General features: G+C 38.7%; 1 protein-coding gene and 1 non-coding gene across 2 annotated transcripts in view; one reads left to right on the forward strand and one right to left on the reverse strand.

Annotated features, from left to right (window-relative positions):
- LOC133071040 (complement C5-like) overlaps positions 1–20107 on the forward strand; it is an 86229-nt gene that overhangs the window by 21915 nt on the left and 44207 nt on the right. Inside the window, exons 9-20 of the mRNA XM_061163276.1 lie at positions 602–728; positions 3470–3585; positions 5347–5532; positions 6800–7003; positions 7839–8048; positions 8167–8316; positions 9884–10013; positions 10996–11058; positions 12155–12352; positions 14183–14273; positions 15754–15827; positions 16794–16933. Of these exons, the coding sequence (XP_061019259.1) occupies positions 602–728; positions 3470–3585; positions 5347–5532; positions 6800–7003; positions 7839–8048; positions 8167–8316; positions 9884–10013; positions 10996–11058; positions 12155–12352; positions 14183–14273; positions 15754–15827; positions 16794–16933 (1689 nt within the window). The remainder of the gene's footprint in view (positions 1–601; positions 729–3469; positions 3586–5346; positions 5533–6799; positions 7004–7838; positions 8049–8166; positions 8317–9883; positions 10014–10995; positions 11059–12154; positions 12353–14182; positions 14274–15753; positions 15828–16793; positions 16934–20107) is intronic.
- On the reverse strand, positions 13613–13719 carry LOC133071510 (U6 spliceosomal RNA). Its single transcript, XR_009696453.1, has one exon. It is a non-coding gene; the product is annotated as a U6 spliceosomal RNA (small nuclear RNA).

Genomic DNA, 20107 nt, shown 5'->3' on the forward strand with positions numbered 1-20107 from the left:
TCAATCTCTGGGCCGGGAAGATCCCCTGGAGAAGGAATGGCAGCCCTCTCCAGTATTCTTGCCTGGAGAATGCCATGGACAGAGGAGCCTGGCAGGCTACTGTCTGTGGGGTGGCAAAGAGTCGGACCCGACTAAGCGTTAAGATTTCGTAGGTAACCCTGTATCCCATTACCTACTGTGCATTTTTAAATTAGTGTCTTAATGTGAAAGCAGTAAAGGACAGAGTGAATATCATAAAATCCCACAAACTCTCAGTTAAGAGGGAGAGTAGGCTGAGAGGCCTAGAGAGATGATGATGACTCAGTGATGGGGAGAAGTCATCTTTGCCACCTAGTACAAAAAAGACCTGTGGGAAAAAAAAAAAGAAAAAGACCTGTGGAACCAAAGGATGTTTAAGATTCCTCCACATCTATAATTCTAAACAAATAGATTAGAAGCTAACACTCTGGGCTTAACTGTGGATTCAGTTACTCGCTTTAGTGGTGATGGTAAAGCTTTCCTCTTTGTCTGTGGTTGAGAGGCTAGTAAAGGCACATTTTATTCATTTTTTCCTTATAAATTCTTCTCTGAAATAACTTACTTATTTTTCCCCTTTAAAAAGTTGATAAACGGAATGGCTCAAGTCACATTTAACTCTGAAACAGCAGTTAAAGAATTGTCCTATCAAAGTCTAGAAGATTTAAACGACAAGTACCTCTATATTGGTGTGACAATCATAGAGTCTACAGGTAAGTTTGTTTTTCCCTCTTAAACTTTCTCTTGGCAAATATTTGTTGTTGTTTAGTTGCTAAGTCATGTCTGACTCTTTTGCAACTCCATGGACTGTAGCCCACCAGGCTCCTCTGTCCATGGAATTTTCCAGGCAAGAGTGGATTGCCATTTCCTTTTCCAGGGGACCTTCCTGACCCAGGGATAGAACCTGCATCTCCTGCGTCTCCTGCACTGGCAGGCAGATTCTTTACCACTGAGCCACCAGAGAAGATCCCCTGGAGGAGGGCATGGCACCCCACTCCAGTACTCTTGCCTGGAGAATCCCATGGACAGAGGAGCCTGGCGGGCTACAGTCCACGGGGTCACAAAGAATTGGATACGACTGAAGTGACCTAGCATGCGCCAGAGAAGGGACTTTCCCTTGGGAAATATTTAGACAGCATATTAAAGGTATAAATAATCAGTACCTTCTTTCACATTTTACTTCCTTTCATAGTTAAATTTTATTTTTGCATCATTAAAACTGGGATTGGAGTGTAGCTTTGTCACTCCCTAGTCACTGGGTCTCTACTGTCTCCATGGCAAGAAGGGATAACACCCAACCATTTAACAGTCCCAGTGGCTCACAGCCTGTCTGGCTTGAACATCTGGCACCTCAGTTTTCTCACCCGGGAGGAATCAAAATCAAAGAGATTCTGTGTGTAAAGACATTCGGTGAAGTACCATGCAAAGGAAAGTTACTGCTACCACCACTGTTTTATCCTCTTAGTTGTATAATGATGGAGTTGAACCAAGTACATCATAAAGCCCTTTTCTCCTGGAATAGTAATTCTATCCAAAACTGGAGGCAATGTTTCTAAAATGGATCCAAGAATAGTATACACCTCTCAGTGTTACGGTGGGAATAAGAGAGTCAGTATACGCAGCACCTCCTCTTCTCCCCTCTCCTGTCCTCCCCTCCTCTTCACTCCTCCTCCCCTCCGGGTTCTCCTCCCTCTCCTCCTCTTCCTCCCCCTCGTCTTCCCCCGTCTTCTTCCTCTCCTCCTCACCACCTATTTTTTTTCTTAGCATTCTTAATATCTTATCTAGTACTCTTAACCCTCACTCCAATGGTTTTAATAGTTCTTAATTATTACTCCCAGTTGCATTACTTTGTCTTACTTCTGATATAATCAGAAGTAATTGATTACTAATGTACCTTATATTTGCAGGTCTATATTGAACCCCCAATCAACCATGAACAAATAATTTAACCACACTAAGTCCATTTTTTTTTTCAATAAAATGACTGTCACACTAGAAGATTCCTAAGTCTCCTTCTACCTGTTTAAATTTGTCCTTCTAGGGTAGCAGAATGAAGAACTGAGGTAATTACAGAGTTATTAAGCACTTTGTATACATCAGATGCTCAATAGATGCAGGAGAATGATGATGACTTTAGACTCCCTGCCCTCTCTAAATTTTTGACATTGTTTTAATGTTTCTTTCTTAATGTTATTTTTCTCAATTTATTTAAAATAAATTCAGTTTAGGCAATATTTATTAGATATGCAAAGAGTGCTGCTAAATATGCAAGCTTACAAATGTTAATAATGCATAATTTCAGTACTCAAGTGGCTTATAAACACGGATCAGCTTTAAGACAAATAAACAAAGAACTCTTTGACAAGAAGGAATTTCATGTGTGCTCTAAGCAAAGTGCTTAATGCTACTGACCTTCGGAAGAAGATGAGCTCCTAGATGATTGCTGAGCAACCAACAAAGGTGTCCTGAAGATGATTGGTCTTGTCTTGAAAGACTAGTAGGGTTTTGAGGAAGGGATGACAGGCAGGGTGAAGTGGGGCACTCTTCAGAGAGGGGACATATCAAGGGTGACCTTTGAGAATAGCAGATTATTCTGTTGACTGAAGTATAGGATATATATGTAGGGGTGCGTATGTGCATGCTAAGTCACTTCAGTCATGTCCAACGCTTTGTGGCCCCATGCTCTGAAACCCATCAGGTTCCTCTGTCCATGGGATTCTCAAGGCAAGAGTACCGGAGTAGGTTGCCATGCCCTCCTCCAGGGGCTCTTCCTGACCCTGGGTTTGAAACCATGTCACTTACATCTCCTGCATTTGCGGGTGGGTTCTTTACCACTAGCACTACCTGGGAAGCCCGTATGTGGGAGGACCAGGGATATAATCCTGGAAAGAAGTTAGGGATACTAGAGCTCTGTATAGTATTCTTATAACTTCTTATATATAAGTTTTAGCTAAAGGGTAACACTCTTGGGTCTTGCCAGTAGACCCTCTGGGTTTTCTCTACCTCAAGATCTTTTTTTATGTTTTCTCCAGTTCTCCCTATATCCCTGCCCCCTAAAGATGACCTCCCTGCAAGGCTTAGTCTCTGGCCGACCCTTTCTTCTCTCCTTAATGCCGTCTATGTCTTTAAATGAAATTCAAGCAGCTGGCGAAAAGTGATGTCCCCACTTCAAATGTCTCCTCAGTCCGATCCTATTGCTCTACTTCCAGAAGGGCCATCTCTACGCCTAAGCCTTGAGCATAAGGCTTTGGAAACTCCTGAAAAGGGTTTAAACTCTTCTCTGCACTGCCCCTCTGAACCAAGACCCATGTCCTACTTGCTGTTGGTAAACGAATGAGTGCAGGAATGGAGTGAATGAATGAAGGAATGAGTGGGTCTGTGAAGACACATGGAGAAAAACACAGCTCCCCGCACAGATCAGTACACTTCTAATAAATTTTTGTCATTTCTTTAGGTGGATTTTCTGAAGAAGCAGAAATCCCTGGCATCCAATATGTCCTTTCTCCCTACAAACTGAATTTGGTTGCTACTCCTCTTTTTGTGAAGCCTGGGATTCCATATTCTGTCAAGGTTAGATTGGGGGTGGGGGGTACTGCTGAATGTGATTATCTTTCTCTAAAAGTATGGGGGAATGATAATGGAGAGGCAAAGCACAGAGGGAACTCAATCTGTGCGTGAAATCTGCCACTCTGCCAATGTAGTCAGCAGTGGGAAACTGCCGACCAGCTTCTCTCTTGGGAATAATATCAAACCTTAGGACAGTATCAATATTTAGTAAGATAGCCTGTGTTAGGCATTCCCTAAATGAGCCTTACATTAATGATATATATTATAAATAAAATTCCATATGTCTATAGTTCAAAAAATACTAACATTTAAAATTATTTGGCAACACGTTCTCAAAAAGTTTTAAGGCAGAGATATCATTTCTTGAAAATAAACCCCTTTCTCTATTTTTTATTTCCTATGTGTCTGAGGGTGCGTTTCTGCGCTCTTCACTCTGCCTTCTCTTTGTACACGACTCTGTCTGATCTCATCTCTCTGCATTGGTCTCTGTCTTTCCCATCTCGACACTTTTCTGTCGGTCCCTGACTCTTCTCTCTCTGGTTTTTGTTTTTTTTTCTCCCTTTCAATATTTTCTCTCCTTCTTCCTCTTTTCCTTTTAAAATGCTGATAGTATGGAGCTAAAACATTTATCTGACCTTGTTATTATATTTTATTGTATTTAGTATTCTATATCTGATTATATATTATATAAAACATACTCTATTACATATACTATGTTTTATTATATTTATAAAATGAAAATTTTTATTCCCTATCCTTTAGAAAGCTGTAGATCACTGGCTTTCAAGAGAAAAAGATTTACCAGACCCCAAGCAACCTTTGGACATGCTTATAACTTCTTAATACATATACAACATATTTAATAATATATAACATGTTACTATATAATGCATATAATAATTTGTAATTTATTATAGAGTATATTAATATAATACATACAAAAGATCATAAAATATGTCACTATATAGAATATATTTATTATTTTTAAATGTCTATATATTTATATATATTATATTTATCTTTATATAAAATATATTTATATTCTATATATCTTTATATATTTCATATCACATATAAAAATAAATAATGTAAAATATACCTTTGTGGAAATTCTATATGAATTTAGCATATGCATGGCAATGAGAGGTAAAGTTTAAGGAGAAAAAAAAATGTATTTGTTTCTCATGGGGCTTCTCTGATAGTTCAGCTGGTAAAGACTTCCTGTAATGCAGGAGACCCCAGTTTGATTCCTGGGTGGGAAAGATCCCCTGGAGAAGGGCATGCAACTCACTCCAGTATTCTTGCCTGGAGAAACCCCATGGACAGAGGAGCCTGGTGGGCTACAGTCCATGGGGTTGCAAAGAGTTGGACTCAACTGAGCGACTAAGCCCTATACTATTGTTTCTCATATCTAAGAGATTAATTCCCAGACGTGATTGCTTCATTTTCTCTTTTATCTAGTTTTCAACCAATTGAAGAAACACAGAAATTAAATAACAAAAGACCTTATCTCATCTACTTGGCAGGCCTAATACAATATTTATATTCTGAGTCTTCTTGATATACAGGGGAATCCATTCAAGAATGATTTAACTAAATAAGATTAGACCCTTTTAACATAAGATGAGAACATGCTTCTCTTTACTGAATTGAATATAAATAATTTATACATTGGTAAGGAGAAAGGAAAATTATTTCAGAACTGTTTTGCTTTAAAAGAAGTGATGAGCTGTGGAAATGAATTTGGACTGTTCTGGCAAACAGGTGCAAGTTAAGGATTCATTTGACCATTTGGTAGGAGGGATACCGGTGACCCTGAGTGCAAAAACACTCGATGTGAACCAAGAGACATCTGACTTGGAGTCAAAGAAAAGTGTAACACGTTCCAGTGACGGAGTAGCTTCTTTTGTGGTGAATCTCCCATCTGAAGTGACGGTGCTGGAGTTTAATGTGAGCTGAATTCTCCTGTTAAATTTTCTAGGACAATGTGTACTTTTGACTGTGTGTTTTGGCCAATGTGCAGAAAAAAATGTGGTAGATTTTAGACATGAGTCCAGCGAACAGTTCCATAATTTTGCAACCAAAGGGAAAAAAAAAAGCACCAGAGGCAATCTGCAAATTAATTGAATGGTCCTTTAGGAAGATAAATCTATCAGTTTTTTATTTGGGGTGAATTATTTTCTCTTGCATTAGTAAGACTGTATTAAAATCTAGAAGCATGAAATAGGAATAACAGTGAAAATTAGTGATAGAAAGTCTCTCTTTCCCATGTCACAACTTTTATCTCTTTTCAGGGCCACAAAGGGGTCAAATGTGGAAGCCTCTCTTTTTTTTCTAGCTGTATGAATCACTCTACCTGAAAATTCACTTAATAGTCTTCTCTCCCAGCAAATAATATTTAGGTTCCCAACTCCAGATAAAAAACTTAATAATGTGTGTCAGTGACCCCAGCATGCACAGATTCACTGTCATCTACTCAGCCCTTACAAAGTGCTAGACACCATACATCATACATCATCTTTACGTAGAACACATTCAATACCCATGTAATCAGCTCTCTGAATTGGAGAATATTATCTTTGCCATTTTGCTGCTGAGGAAACAGAGGCTTTTGACCTCTCTTGTGGTTAAATAACTTATCCAGACTTAATGAACGATGGCACTTGAATGCAAACCAATGTATATCTCACCCCAGATGTTAACCCCTCTGCTGTCAAAGGCCGACGTCACTGCCGTGATCGCACTCCTGCTCCACTCTGTGTTTGTAAGCTCTTGTCTGTGTCACGACTTCACAGTGAAACTGGGCCAGAAAGTCTGGGTGACGTCCATTCACAACTCCTGTCCCCAGTCCTCAGGACCTCCCCACTGCTACCCCTGTAACCCATGAGAAAAGATTGCCCAGCTTACCATGACACTTCAAGGATGCCCATATTTGTTCCATGAGCATCATTCTGTTTTCACTTCACCGGACTTTCCCACCATAACCCACAGTCCTATATTATCCCAGTTATTGTCCATAGCCTTTGTAGAGTTATTTGATACCACAGCTGTACAAACACATTGGAGTAGTGGATTTCTTTTTCTTTAGCAATTGGTGTTGTGAAATTTAGAAATGTGTAAAGCAAAGAAAGGAATTTAAAAGGTATGTTTCACAGAAAACATACCTTTTTTACATCACAGTCCATGCACCTTTGTTTAACTTTTTTTTCCTTTCCAGGTCAAGACCAATGATCCAGATCTTCCCGAAGAAAATCAGGCCAGTAAAGATTACCGAGCAATAGCATATTCATCTCTCAGCCAAAGCTACCTTTATATTGACTGGACAGAAAACTATAAACATTTGCTTGTGGGAGAACATCTGAATATTGTTGTTACACCCAGAAGTCCATATATTGACAAAATAACTCACTACAATTACTTGGTAAGTATAATAATGATAGATTTACCTGATTTTCCTTTGCTTACAGAGAAGTGTTAGAATGATCCCTTACATATGTTCTTACAAAGCATTTCCAAGAACATCACCTAATTGAATAATCAGTTTTTCAAAGCCTTTGAGACAGGGCATGATCTTCATGACTCTTTCACAGGAGAGGACTCAGGGGCAAAAGACTTAGGACTCACCACAGTCATTCGAATTAAAGAGAAAGGTTGTGATTAGAACTGGGAACCTCTGATTCTCCGTGTGACACGCCTTTCCCAAAGAGAGCCTGATTCCTCCACAGAGAGAGCCTGATTAAATTCTCACATTACCTCTGCTCCACTTCATGGCCAAAGATTACATACCTAGACCCATTTAAAATACGTGCATTTCACTGTAATACAGGAGGGACCCAAATCCTGCTCTTAAGGGGTGAGTCATTTCAAACCTGCTCCAGGAATATCCCTATTACATCACTTACATTAAACAGAGGTATCAGTCAAGACTGTCAGTGAAAGCTAGGAAAGAATGTACAAAAAATGTCAGAGGCATCCTGACAATTACCAAAGAAATGGGATTAATTATTCTGATGTTCAGGCCAAACAAGTGATGATGACTTTATTTCAACAGTTTTAAGGAAAAAATTTAAATGACATTTAGTTAGTTCCTGAACTTCAGTCCCTTCATCTGCACAATGAAGATAGTATTCCCATCCTTCTGGTTACCATGGAAACTGAAAGAGTTAATCGAACATGAAGTTCCTGGGACATAGTAGGCCCTTGCAATGTTAACTTTCTTTTTCTTTAACATAATTTCTACTGCTGTTTATTCTTAGGTTTTATCCAAGGGCAAAATTGTTCACTTTGGCACAAGGGATAAACTTTCGGATTCAGCTTATCAAAGTATAAACATTCCAGTGACACAGAACATGGTCCCTTCAGCTCGGCTCCTGGTCTATTACATCGTTACGGGAGAGCAGACTGCAGAGCTAGTGTCTGACTCAGTCTGGTTAAACGTTGAGGAAAAGTGTGGCAACCAGCTCCAGGTAAGGCACAAATTGTAAGTCCCAATCAGATTTTCTCCTGAATAAAGGGGCTGTAAATGCAGCTCTCTGTGAAGTTTTGTCATACAGATGATTACTTTCTTTTCCAAATGGCCTTTAGGTTCATCTGTCTCCAAGTACAGATACATATTCCCCTGGCCAACATGTATCTCTTAACATGGAAACTGAGCTGGATTCCTGGGTGTCTTTAACAGCAGTGGATAGTGCTATATATGGAGTGCAAAGAACAGCCAAGAGACCCCTGGAAAGAGTTAAGTAGTGTATGGCTTCCGTTACTGGGGTGGCCCTATGCAGTGCTTCACAAACGGGGGCCATTTGGGTAGGTTGTGGGGAAAGAATTAAATGAAGACTAGACTTGCTTTTCTACTGATACAATCTTCTCAGAACAGGGGCTCTTAAGAAGGTAAGCCATCCTCACTTTAGTCTCTAAAGTCCGGGTCTATCCTTTTTTACTTTTCCAAGTATGGAGCTAAGCACTTTACAAACATGTGATCATGATAGTAGTGTCATTCACGGGGTCAGAGGACCACTGATTGGTCGGGTTTGGAGATTTGGGAGCAGGGGGCTTTACAGCAGCAGCACCAGAGAAGAATGAATAGGTAACATCTGGGGGGTTTTGGCTTTTGTTTCCTTTTTTTACCCATTAAAATCTGTGGCCCAGAAGAATCTGAAAATTGTTCATTTCCTCTGAAAGTGAAAGGGAAAATTGCTCAGTTGCGTCTGACTCTTTGAGACCCCATGGAATTCTCCAGGACAGAATACTGGAGTGGGTGGTGGCCTTTTCCTTCTCCAAGGGATCTTCCCAACCCAGAGATCGAACCCAGGTCTCCTGCATTTCAGGCGAATTCTTTACCAGCTAAGCCACAAGGGAAGCATAAGAATGCTGGAGTGGGTAGCCTGTCCTTTCCCCAGGGGATCTTCCCAACCCAGGAATCGAACCAGGGTCTCCTGCATTGCAGGTGGATTCTTTTCCTCTAAGTTCCCATTTACCTCCCCTATGTGAAGTGAAAGTTGGTCAGTCGCATCCGACTCTTTGCCACCCCATGGACTATACAGTCCACAGAATTCTCCAGACCAGAATACTGGAGTGGGTAGCCTTTCCCTTCTCCAGGGGATCTTCCCAACCCAGGGATGGAACCCAGGTCTCCTGCATTGCAGATGGATTCTTTACCAGCTGAGCCACAAGGGAAGCCCTTACCTCCCCTATACTCTGCTACTATTTTCTAGACTTGAATTACTTTGAAGAAGGAAGAAAGAACTGAGAAACCATTACGTTAAAAATATTCAGAAAGGAAAAATTATTTGGGGTCAAAATTAAAACTGGGAAAAGCCTCCCCCCAAACAAATTCTCATCCACTTAGAACCTAGAGCCCTCTTCCCCAAAATACGAGAGATTGTGCTGTTTTTTTTTCTTTCAGCTATTTAAAAACTAGCTTATTAATTCACTTATTCATACACTCATTTATTCTTTTTTGGACATTATATTTATTACAGTATGCACTCTATGTACAAAACAGCATGGGTTGATTTCGAAGCATCATCTTATCAAAGCTTAAAATTTAGTTCTTGATTTAATTTTGAATAGGTATGTATTTTTAAAAACAAAAGAACAAACTAAAGGAAGGAAGTTGGGAAATTCGGTCTTTGGCCATTTGATAAATGATAGGCCTGTGCATGTCACAGATTTGTTAAAATCAGGTAACAATTTGTACCTTTAGTTTTTCAGAGGAATGATTTCCATATCTGATTAGGCTTACTATTTTGCCTTTTAGGAATTGTGCTAAGAATTTTTAAATTAACTAAGTACCTCTGAACAGGTATTTAAAACTTTAGAGAAGAGTGACCTGGGCTGTGGCGCAGGCGGTGGCCGAGACAACGCAGAAGTATTCTACCTAGCTGGGCTCACTTTCCTCACCAACGCAAATGCAGATAACACCCAAGAAAATGGTAAAACACACAGCTTTTTGTTTATTCTTCAAACTGATTACTGACATTTACGTGAACAATTTGCCTCCCAGACTTCATTGTTGTCCCTCCTCCAGAATAATTCACTACACTGATCCTACTGCAACATGACTAGGTAACTCCTCTGTATAAAAGGTGTCATTAGCCTTCAAGATAAAGTCCAAATTCTTTTCTGTGATACTCCAGGCCCTCTGGGATCTTCTCCCCGGCTCTTTGCAGCTGTTTCTCATCCCACTCTACGTGACCTTATGTTTATACCGTACAGAACCAGATGTAGTTGTGGATGGCACTAGCCTATTTTACATCTTTGACTTCTCCTTATTAGGACTGCTTTCCCTTTTATTAACCTGCAGAAGCTAGTGGAAGAATCATCTCCTCTATGCAACCTCTTCCTCATATAAAGTTGATCATTTCCTCTCCTTTAATCGGGGACTACTACAGGGACTAGATCTATCTATGTGATTTAATAGAAGTACATCACTGTAGAGCCTTAAACTTCGTGACCCATCTTGTTTAAGTCACTGCGCTGGGAACTCTTTAAGGGCAAGGACCACATCTTAATTGTTTTCTTTCTGCAGCTTTAAAACTGTTCATAATTATACTTGATACTATTATTTATAATAATATAAGCACAGAAAATAATTAAAATAGCATACTTAACAAAAACTTGGCTCACTCCTAAGGGCTTAGGTATTTCTCTGTAATCAGTGGATCAAAAAGGTTATAGGGTTTAAAACCAAACTCAGATCAAACAAGTCAAACTGTGTAACAACAGATTGTGAGCCCCTCCAAAAACAAGTCACACTGAGAAGTGTAGTGTGCAGAGCTTGGTCAAAAGCAGGTTCTCAATATTTGTTGAATGAATTACGTGAATGTCTTTAAAAAAATAATTTCATGGAATTTTGTGGTTTTTGAGATTTTATCTCCTTTCCCCCTCCTTTTTTTCTTTATCTTTTTAAAACAGATGAACCTTGTGAGGAAATTCTCAGGCCAAAGAGAATGCTGCAAAAGAAGATAGAGGAAGAAGGTACTATAAAAGTTTCATGTGATTGTCAGAAGTTTACGATCACGTAATTCAAAAGCTGGAGAAAACTAAACATCATCTAATTTCTCCTCGTTCAGATGAATGGGTGAAAAGGAAGCTATATACAGACATCTAGCTCATCTCCCTTGGAAAGATTCATCTAAACAGATCCAATAGTTCATTTGCCATAACCTTAATCTAAGGGAAATAAGTCTTTGTTATTTGTATCTCTAAAATATAAAAGATTAACTTTTATTTGTTACAAATATTTCCTCTCTGCAAACTTCATCTAGTGTCTAAAATTACATTCTTCCATTTTATTCTAACAAAATCCATGGTTTAATTAACTTCGAGATATACCTAGATGCCTATCTCTTCTTGCATACATTAAATACTTAAGAATAAGTTGGATTATTGGGAGGAATAAGCCCAATAGAAATTATTTTTAAGTATTACTTAAACAGAGATATGCTAATTGGCAATGATACAATAGAAAGAATATTGAACTAGGAGTCAGTGACCTGAGCTCAACTGAGAAGGATGTTTATAGTAATACGATAATGCTTTGCATTTATATAAGAGTCATTTTAATTCTGGCTTTCATTCTGAGTTTTAAGGATATCAGAAGAGAGATATCAGTTCATCCAAGCATTTATGATGAAGGATGATGCCACTGGTGAAGGTGTACAAACTGCAAGAAACGTTTGAAAAAAATAAGATATTTAGCTTGAAGAAGAACATACTTGTATAGTGCGATAACTATCTTCAAATATTTTGCAGACTTTTCAGATTAACTTATTTTATTCAGAAGGGTGCTGAATCCAAGGTGTTCGTTTCAAAAGCCAGTACTGAGGTTAGTTGCAGAAGGCCCATAAACATTTAGTGTGAATCAGAAGGGACAATGGACTACTTTATGAGGCCACACTCTTCCCATTCCTATGGTAGTTCCAAAAGGAGGCTTGGCTGTCCACCAGCCGTGACTATTGTGGGGCAGGGGTCCTGTGGCAGCAGAAACCTGGTATCCCTCTAGAGCCCTTCTAAGCATGAGATGCTTTGACTCTATGAATAATCAAGGGCATTTGAATTATGATCATTTCAGCTGCTAAATACAAACACATAATGGTGAAGAAATGTTGTTATGATGGAGCCCATCGGAATGATGATGAAAACTGTGAGCAGCGAGCCGCTCGGATTACGATAGGCCCAAGATGTGTCAAAGCTTTCAAGGACTGTTGTGCCATCGCAAGCCAGTTCCGGGCTGAAGAGCCTCACAAAAATATCCACCTAGGAAGGCTACGTAAGTTTGACATTTTCTGTCAGAAAATATGGAAAATTTGATGTAACTTTATGCTGCCAAAAAAGGTGGTTTTCATGCTCTATTTAAAATGGAAAGTAGAAAAGATAACTTGTAAATGCTCTTAAGAAAAAAAATTGTTGTCACTTTTGGGAATCAGAAGAGGTAAGCATAGTATAGAGCAGAATGCTCTAGTCCATAGTCAAGACCCAGGCAAGTCTAAAGCTGACTCATTCTATAAACACGAATGATTTTTCATCCTCTCTGAGCCTCACTCTCCTCGTTTTTAAAGCAAGAAACTTGGGCCAGATGATACCTAATATGCCTTTGAGTTCTAAAATTTTCATGATTCTGTGATATTACAACTATTAAAATTCCGTTTGTACCTATACTGACCAAATACTGCAAAAGATTTCAAAGTGTAGTGTAAAGTTAAATGTACTTATGTAAAAGTTGAAATCTTATTTCAATTGAAACCACCATATACATTTTCAGAATTAACAGGTTTTCAGAACTTTTAGGACTTTCAATTCATTCATATACAGTCAAAACAAACAAAAACAGAATGATAGATCCTGTTTGATTGTTTTGCTTAACAGTATGTCTTAAATGTTATCATTCCGAGTGGATATATTTCTGCAGAAATAGATTCCTGTGGCCGTTTGTTGAAACCAAGTCATTAGATATATTTAGGTTGTTTTCAGGTTTTTGCTTATTACATGCAGTATTTTTTATGAATAGTCTAGTACATGTCCATTTCTCACGGTCCAGTTTTTCAACTCTAATCATCGGGTTGGCATCAGTTGCCTGGAATTCAGCCTCTCCAGTTCCCTCCTCTCTGTTCCTTGTTCTAGACAGCTTAGCTTCCCAAATATCATGCCTGGTGTTGCAACTCTGCCAGGGTGTGTATGGGTTTCTCTTCCTGCTCTGAAGCCTGTAAACTGCCTCCAGACAGTAAATCTGGGTAATTTTGGGGTTTACCTAATCTGACTCCCTTCCCTGAGGGATCACTGATCTGGCTTACTTATGCTCTAATATCTGAAAGCAAGCTATTGTGTCTGGTTTTCTAGTTTTTTTAAGGCAGAGAAGTAACTCTAGTCCCTATCAGAACATCTTGGACATAGCAGACATTCTGCTCATTTTATTAAAGGAAATATAAATAAAACTCTGCGGTAAGGCAAAGAATCACATTAACTTCCCTATTTTATAAAATAATAACAATTATTGTAATTTTTAAAATGTAAATAACTTTTTTTTTTTTCTTTAAATATGGAACACTTCACGAATTTGCGTGTCATCCTTGCGCAGGGGCCATGCTAATCTTCTCTGTATCGTTCCAATTTTAGTATATGTGCTGCCGAAGCGAGCACTAAAATGTAAATAACTTTTTAAAAATTTACTTATTTGTTTATTTGGCTGCATTGGGTCTTAGTTGTAGCATACGGGATCTAGTTCCCTAACCAGGGATCAAACCCAGGTCCCCTGCATTGGGAGCTCAGAGTCATAACCACTGGACCACTAGGAAAATCCCTGCAATAGATAGGGATAGACTTTATAGACTGATTAGTATTTTGTATAGTTTTCAGAACATGAAACATTTAGCAATTTAGAAAAAAGTTATTAAATAAATTTTTATGCTGTATTCATTTTGTCAGTGCTACTAGTGGAGAAATCCTAAGGCCTTTATTGTTCTATTTTGAAATCACTAAACAAAATGTTTCATTTACCTTTCAGAAAATGCTTAAGCTATTGATTAATGTCTACATTTAAAAATTCAGCCCTAAGTAGAATTTTTGTTGTTTTTCCATAATCATATATACTTTCCCCCCCCAGATATAAAGTCTCTTTTACCAGTAACCAAACCAGAAATAAGAAGCTATTTTCCAGAAAGCTGGTTATGGGAAGTTCATCATGTCCCCAAAAGGTATTATATTTCTTTGACATTCCTCTGAAAAATATGGGAAAATATGACCAAAAATCTGGAAGCTACCCATTTCCCAACAGTTTATTTAGGAGTTAAAATCATACCAGCACTGGGTCAAATTTTATTCTACTTTTTTTTTTTTTTAACATGTGATTTGCTCTGAGAATTAGTTCCATGGCAAGATCAACTCTTGGGGAAGAAGGGTACTATTCCATTCAACTTCATTCCATTTCTGTGAGTCTTTGCTGGGCACAACTGTGTGCTTTATGCTGTATCACACAGCTGTTTTCATCCTGAAATACCTGTCACTACAAGGCAAACATCGATTAATAGGGAGAAAGGTTCTTTTCTTGTTACAGTCCTTATTCAACACATGTTTATGGAGTGCCTACTCTGTATCAGGCACTGAAGACGGTGCTACTTCCCTGCATGTCACCCTTCCTCAGGTTGGCCAAGAGTGGGGATGGACAGGATCTCAAAGCACAGACTTTCCAAGGAGCAGTCAAGACAGTGAGTTCAGGGCCTGACATCCGACTTCTTCTGGGTCCCCTGTTCTCTACCCCAGGGTTCTGTCCCACCCGATTCCTCCTCCACAGTGCTGTCCGCTTCATCTGACATTGCCCCTTGGCTTGCATTTCCCTTCACAAGCCTTTCTACCACGATTCCCCCACCTAATGATTGGACATTTATCCCTTCAGTGAACCCCGTTACACATATCATGCAGTATGTATAACAAGGTCCTATTTACCCAACTATCTATCACATTAAAATGTAAATACATCCAGAGCAAAGACTAAATTCAGACAGTTTTATATCCAGTCCCTGGCATAGGGTCCAGCTTGCAGAGGCACTAAAACAAATGTGTTGAATCAGTGCACACTGCCTCTGAACTTTTTTTGTTTTATTGGTTCAATTTATTTACTGAACATAGACTGTGAACTGCTTGAGAGCAGAACTGTATCAATGAGTGCTGTATACTCAGTATTCAGTCGTGCTAGGCTTGACACGAAGTTGGTGCACAATAGTTGTTTGTTGAATGAGTACAAGCTTGATCTTCATCAGAAATTTTTAGTTATGTCAGCTTTGTTATGAGCAGTTTTAAGATACATTAGTTATTTTGCTTCCCTATTTTAGAACACACTATACAATAAACAGTCCATGGGGTCACAAAAGAGTCAGACATGACTTAGCAACTAAACAACATGATAAACATAATTTTTTCTTTGAACTGTATGTTTTGAGTTTGCAGTGTTTCAAAGGTATCCTTCCGAATGTGAATTCTCATCATACCAGTAAAATATGTAAAAATATGGAACGAATATAAGAGTTACTGGATATATTTTTCTTGCTTGATTTCTCCTTAATACCTGATGTGATTTTTTTTTCTTTCTTCTAAAGTAGTATGAGGCAAAAATTCTTCATGTCAATTTTGGTTAGTAAATGTCCCATTGTATTTGAATATCAACATTTTAACTTTCAGAAACCAACTGCAGTTTGTGCTACCTGATTCTCTAACTACCTGGGAAATTCAAGGTGTTGGAATTTCAAATAGTGGTAAGCAAATTGAAGTTATATATTTATGTAAGGAGTGATTTGATCTGGCAAAATGTGGGGTTTTTTATTTTTTTATTTTATTTTTTTTTTGGGGGGGGGTTTAAATTACTGTCTTTTTAGTTTGTCCAGAACTTAAATGGTGTCATTTATTAAAGCCTATTTATAATGTATTACAAAGAGACTTAGATAAGCTCACATTTTAGACTGTATCAGTTTCCTCTTTTGTTCTTCTATTAGTCATCATTTTATAAACACTGATGTGAAGCCCCCATTTTTCTTGTTTTATTCTCAGTGACTAGAAGATTGAGTAGAGTTAGAGACAAACACATGATTTCTCTCCTGGACCAGCCCCCTTTGTGGTGATTCAGTGCAGATACTTTATAAGTAACTTCAGGCCTCACTTGTTTGCTTGCTTGCTATTTTGTGTTCTTATAAATCTTGGCTTCCACAACCAAAATTTTATGCCTGTTAAATGGAACCTATAATGAGTATCTAAAAAAGAGATTTGGTGCTTTAGTTAGTAATCATTCTCACTCCTTAAAAAGAATTAAATATTTTTTGGACAAACGCAGTTTTCTGTTAATACCAGTAATTATTGAACGAAGATCAATGATATAAGAATAGACCTTAAACTTTCTCACCACAAGAAAAACATTGTGTAGTATATATGGTGGTGGATGTTAACTAAACTTGTTGTGGTGATCATTTACAATGTATACAAATATCAAATCACTATGTTGTACATCTGAAGCTACTATAATGTTATGTGTCAATTATACCTAAGTTTTAAAAAATCAGTGCATAGAAAATTCAAGGAAAATTCCATATGGGTAATAGGGCAGAGGAAAAACATGATCTAGCATTCATTTTTCCTTGAAGCAAAGGAAATCTGAGACATTTTAGTACTAATAAAGTATTATGGGAATTCCCTAATTTGCTTCAACTTTGCTTTTACTTGGGCTGAAGGTATATGTGTTGCTAATACTCTGAAGGCAAAGGTGTTCAAAAGCGTCTTCCTGGAAATGAATATACCATATTCTGTTGTACGAGGGGAACAGATCCAACTGAGTGGAACTGTTTACAACTATAGAACATCTGGAATTCAGGTAAGTAAATATTTATAGCATGTTCAAATAAATGGGAAAAAATGAAGATGTCTCTAGTCTTCTGAGAATTCTATTAATGGAATTACCAAGTACACAAAAAATAAAAACTCAGTGAAGGGAAGAAGAAAGTCAAATTACTCATACACCTCCCATCAGTGAAGAACACGAGTCCTTAAGATAACTGGCATGCTGTGGAGGCTCACATTTGGTTCATCCGTCACCCTGGACTTAGAGTTTCCTGATTTTGCCTCTAACAGCTCTTTCCTGTCCTCTTTCGGCCATTCACACTCTTCACTTTGCACATCTTGCCTTCCCCTTGGAAAACTTTATTCCAGACATCTCACCTATGGACCACAACCTCCTACCTGTCCTTCTGACTCATGAACCTTGATACTTTGTAGCTACAGTTCTACAGCAACAGCGTTGCTGAAACTGCCAACTCACTGACGTCACTACTTTTTATTCTTCATTAGCCCTCTCATGCCAAAGCCTTCACTTCACTCCTCATTCAGGTTAGAGTTCATAAGCCATCGTTGTAATCTCACTGATTAAAAAGATGCCAGCTCCCTTGATCTTCTTTTGCTCTGGGTACACCCTGTGAAAACTCCAACCTTGGTCAGATCCACCATTTGTCTTCTTTTGCCAACACATTTCTAAACAGAATTACGCACTAGGCTGACTGATTTCACTTGAAAAATAACAGTCACAAGACCTTATACAGGAACTCAATGCTGTCTGAAAATCTGACTCTATTAAAAAAAAAAACTGTGATTTCATTCTTAGACATAAGTATTCCAGTGGTCTCCAAAAATTTTGCTTATACCTCCCTAAATTTTTTTTGGAATAAAATGTACCCCATTGGCACATTTTGAAACTGGTGTCTAAAATTTTTCATCATAAATTCAAAGAATATGCAAATCTATAACTTTGGAAACACTTAAGTATTGATATTTTAAAAATAAAACTGCTATATCAAACTTTTATAGAGTAGAACCTAAATACCATAACAATCCATTTAAAAATACCCAAATAAACTCATTAACAACAGATTATATACCATTCCTTTTATCTGTGAACTTATATTTCCATTCCACTCTCCTAAAGTTATGTTTTAAGCTTGAATGTTTTCTCTCAATTAATCATACTCTGATACAACAAAAATATGTACATATACTGAAATTGAATTATTTTAAGGTTTTTTTATTATAAGATTCTAAGTGTCAAGTAATTGCTTGCTGATTTAGTTAAAAATGTATTCAGGTTTTGATAGGTATTATCCTGAATTTGGGCTTCCCAAGTGGTGCTAGAGGTAAAGAACTTGCCTGCCAGTGCAGGAGACTTAAGAGACTCAGGTTCGATCTCTGAGTTAGAAAGAGCCCCTGGAGGAGGGCATGGCAACCCACTCCAGTATTCTTGTCTGGAGCATCCCATGGAGAGAGGAGCCTGGCCAGCTACCATCCACAGGGTCATAAAGAGTTGGACACAACTGAAACGACTTAGCAGGCACATCCTGAATTTAGAAATTACTGTAAGGGAAACTGATGCCGGGAAAGACTCTGATGCTGGGAAAGATCGAAGGCAGGAGGAGAAGGGGATGGCAGAGGATGAGATGGTTGGATGGCATCACCAACTCAATGGACATGGGTTTGAGCAAGCTCCGAGAGTTGGTGATGGACAGGGAAGCCTGGCCTGCTGCGGTTCACTGGGTCGCAAAGAATCGGACACGACTGAGTGACTGAACTGACTGTAAGGGAAACTGACCTGCTTACAACATTGAGTCTTTTACATCTCTTCATTCTTTTGCTTCATGTGCTAGGTCAGAGGTCAGCAATCTATGGCCTGTGGGCCAAAACTGGCCTGCTCCCTCCTCTATGGCGGATAAGCGAAGAATGTTTTTCACATCTCTGAAAGTTTGGGGGGAGGGGTCAGTGGGAGGTAAAAGAAGAATATTTCATGGCACGTCAGAATTACATGAAACTCAAATTTCAGTGTCCGTAAATAAAGTACTCATCTGTGTGTATTATCCACAGCAGAGTTTAGTAGCTGTGTCACAGACACATGTGGTGCTTTCATTGCACTGCACTACTGCTCAAAGAACAGCGTGAACTGCAATGACAACTAGACAGTATTTTAAGTGTCACGCATCTCATGGTATTGCCATATTTTATTTAATTTTAAATTGTCAGTGCATTCGTCATCACATCAAAACAAGAAACAAGAACATCCATGATATCTTGGATTAATTACTGGTTAATCACCTTTCTACTTGTGTGCAGATCACACTTCCCTATTTTTTTTATATCCAGTAACTTCGCATTGACCCTTGGGCTTTTTTCAGTTCAGTTCAGTCGAGTCGCTCAGTCGTGTCTGACTCTTTGCGACCCCATGAACTGCAGCACATCAGGCCTCCCTGTCCATCACCAACTCCCCGGAGTTAACTCAAACTCATGTCCATTGAGTCGGTGATGCCATCCAACCATCTCATCTGCTGTCGTAACCTTCTCCTCCTGCCTTCAATCTTTCCCAAGCATCAGGGTCTTTTCCAATGAGTCAGCTCTTCGCATCAGGTGGCCAAAGTATTGGAGTTTTAGCTTCAGCGTCAGTCCTTCCAATGAACACTCAGGACTGATCTCCTTTAGGATGGATTGGTTCGATCTCCTTGCAGTCCAAGGGACTCTCAAGAGTCTTCTCCAACACCACAATTCAAAAGCAACAATTCTTCGGCACTCAGGTTTCTTTATAGTCCAACGCTCACATCCATACATGACCACTGGAAAAACCATAGCCTTGACTAGATGGACCTTTGTTGACAAAGTAATGTCTCTGCTTTTCAATATGCTGTCTAGGTTGGTCATAGCTTTTCTTCCAAGGACTAAGCGTCTTTTAATTTCATGGCTGCAGTCACTATCTGCAGTGATTGTGGAGCCCAAGAAAATAAAGTCTCTCACTGTTTCCATTGTTTCCCCATCTATTTGCCATGAGGTGATGGGACCGGATGCCATGACCTTAGTTTTCTGAATGTTGAGTTTTAAGCCAACATTTTCTCTTTCTCACTTTCATCAAGAGGCTCTTTAGTTCTTCTTCACTTTCTGCCATAAGGGTGGTGTCATCTGTGTTTCTGAGGTTACTGATATTTCTCCCAGCATTCTTGATTCCATCTTGTGCTTCATCCAG

The sequence above is a fragment of the Dama dama genome, chromosome 16 (assembly GCF_033118175.1).
Source record: "Dama dama isolate Ldn47 chromosome 16, ASM3311817v1, whole genome shotgun sequence".
Classification (NCBI taxonomy): Eukaryota; Metazoa; Chordata; class Mammalia; order Artiodactyla; family Cervidae; genus Dama; species Dama dama.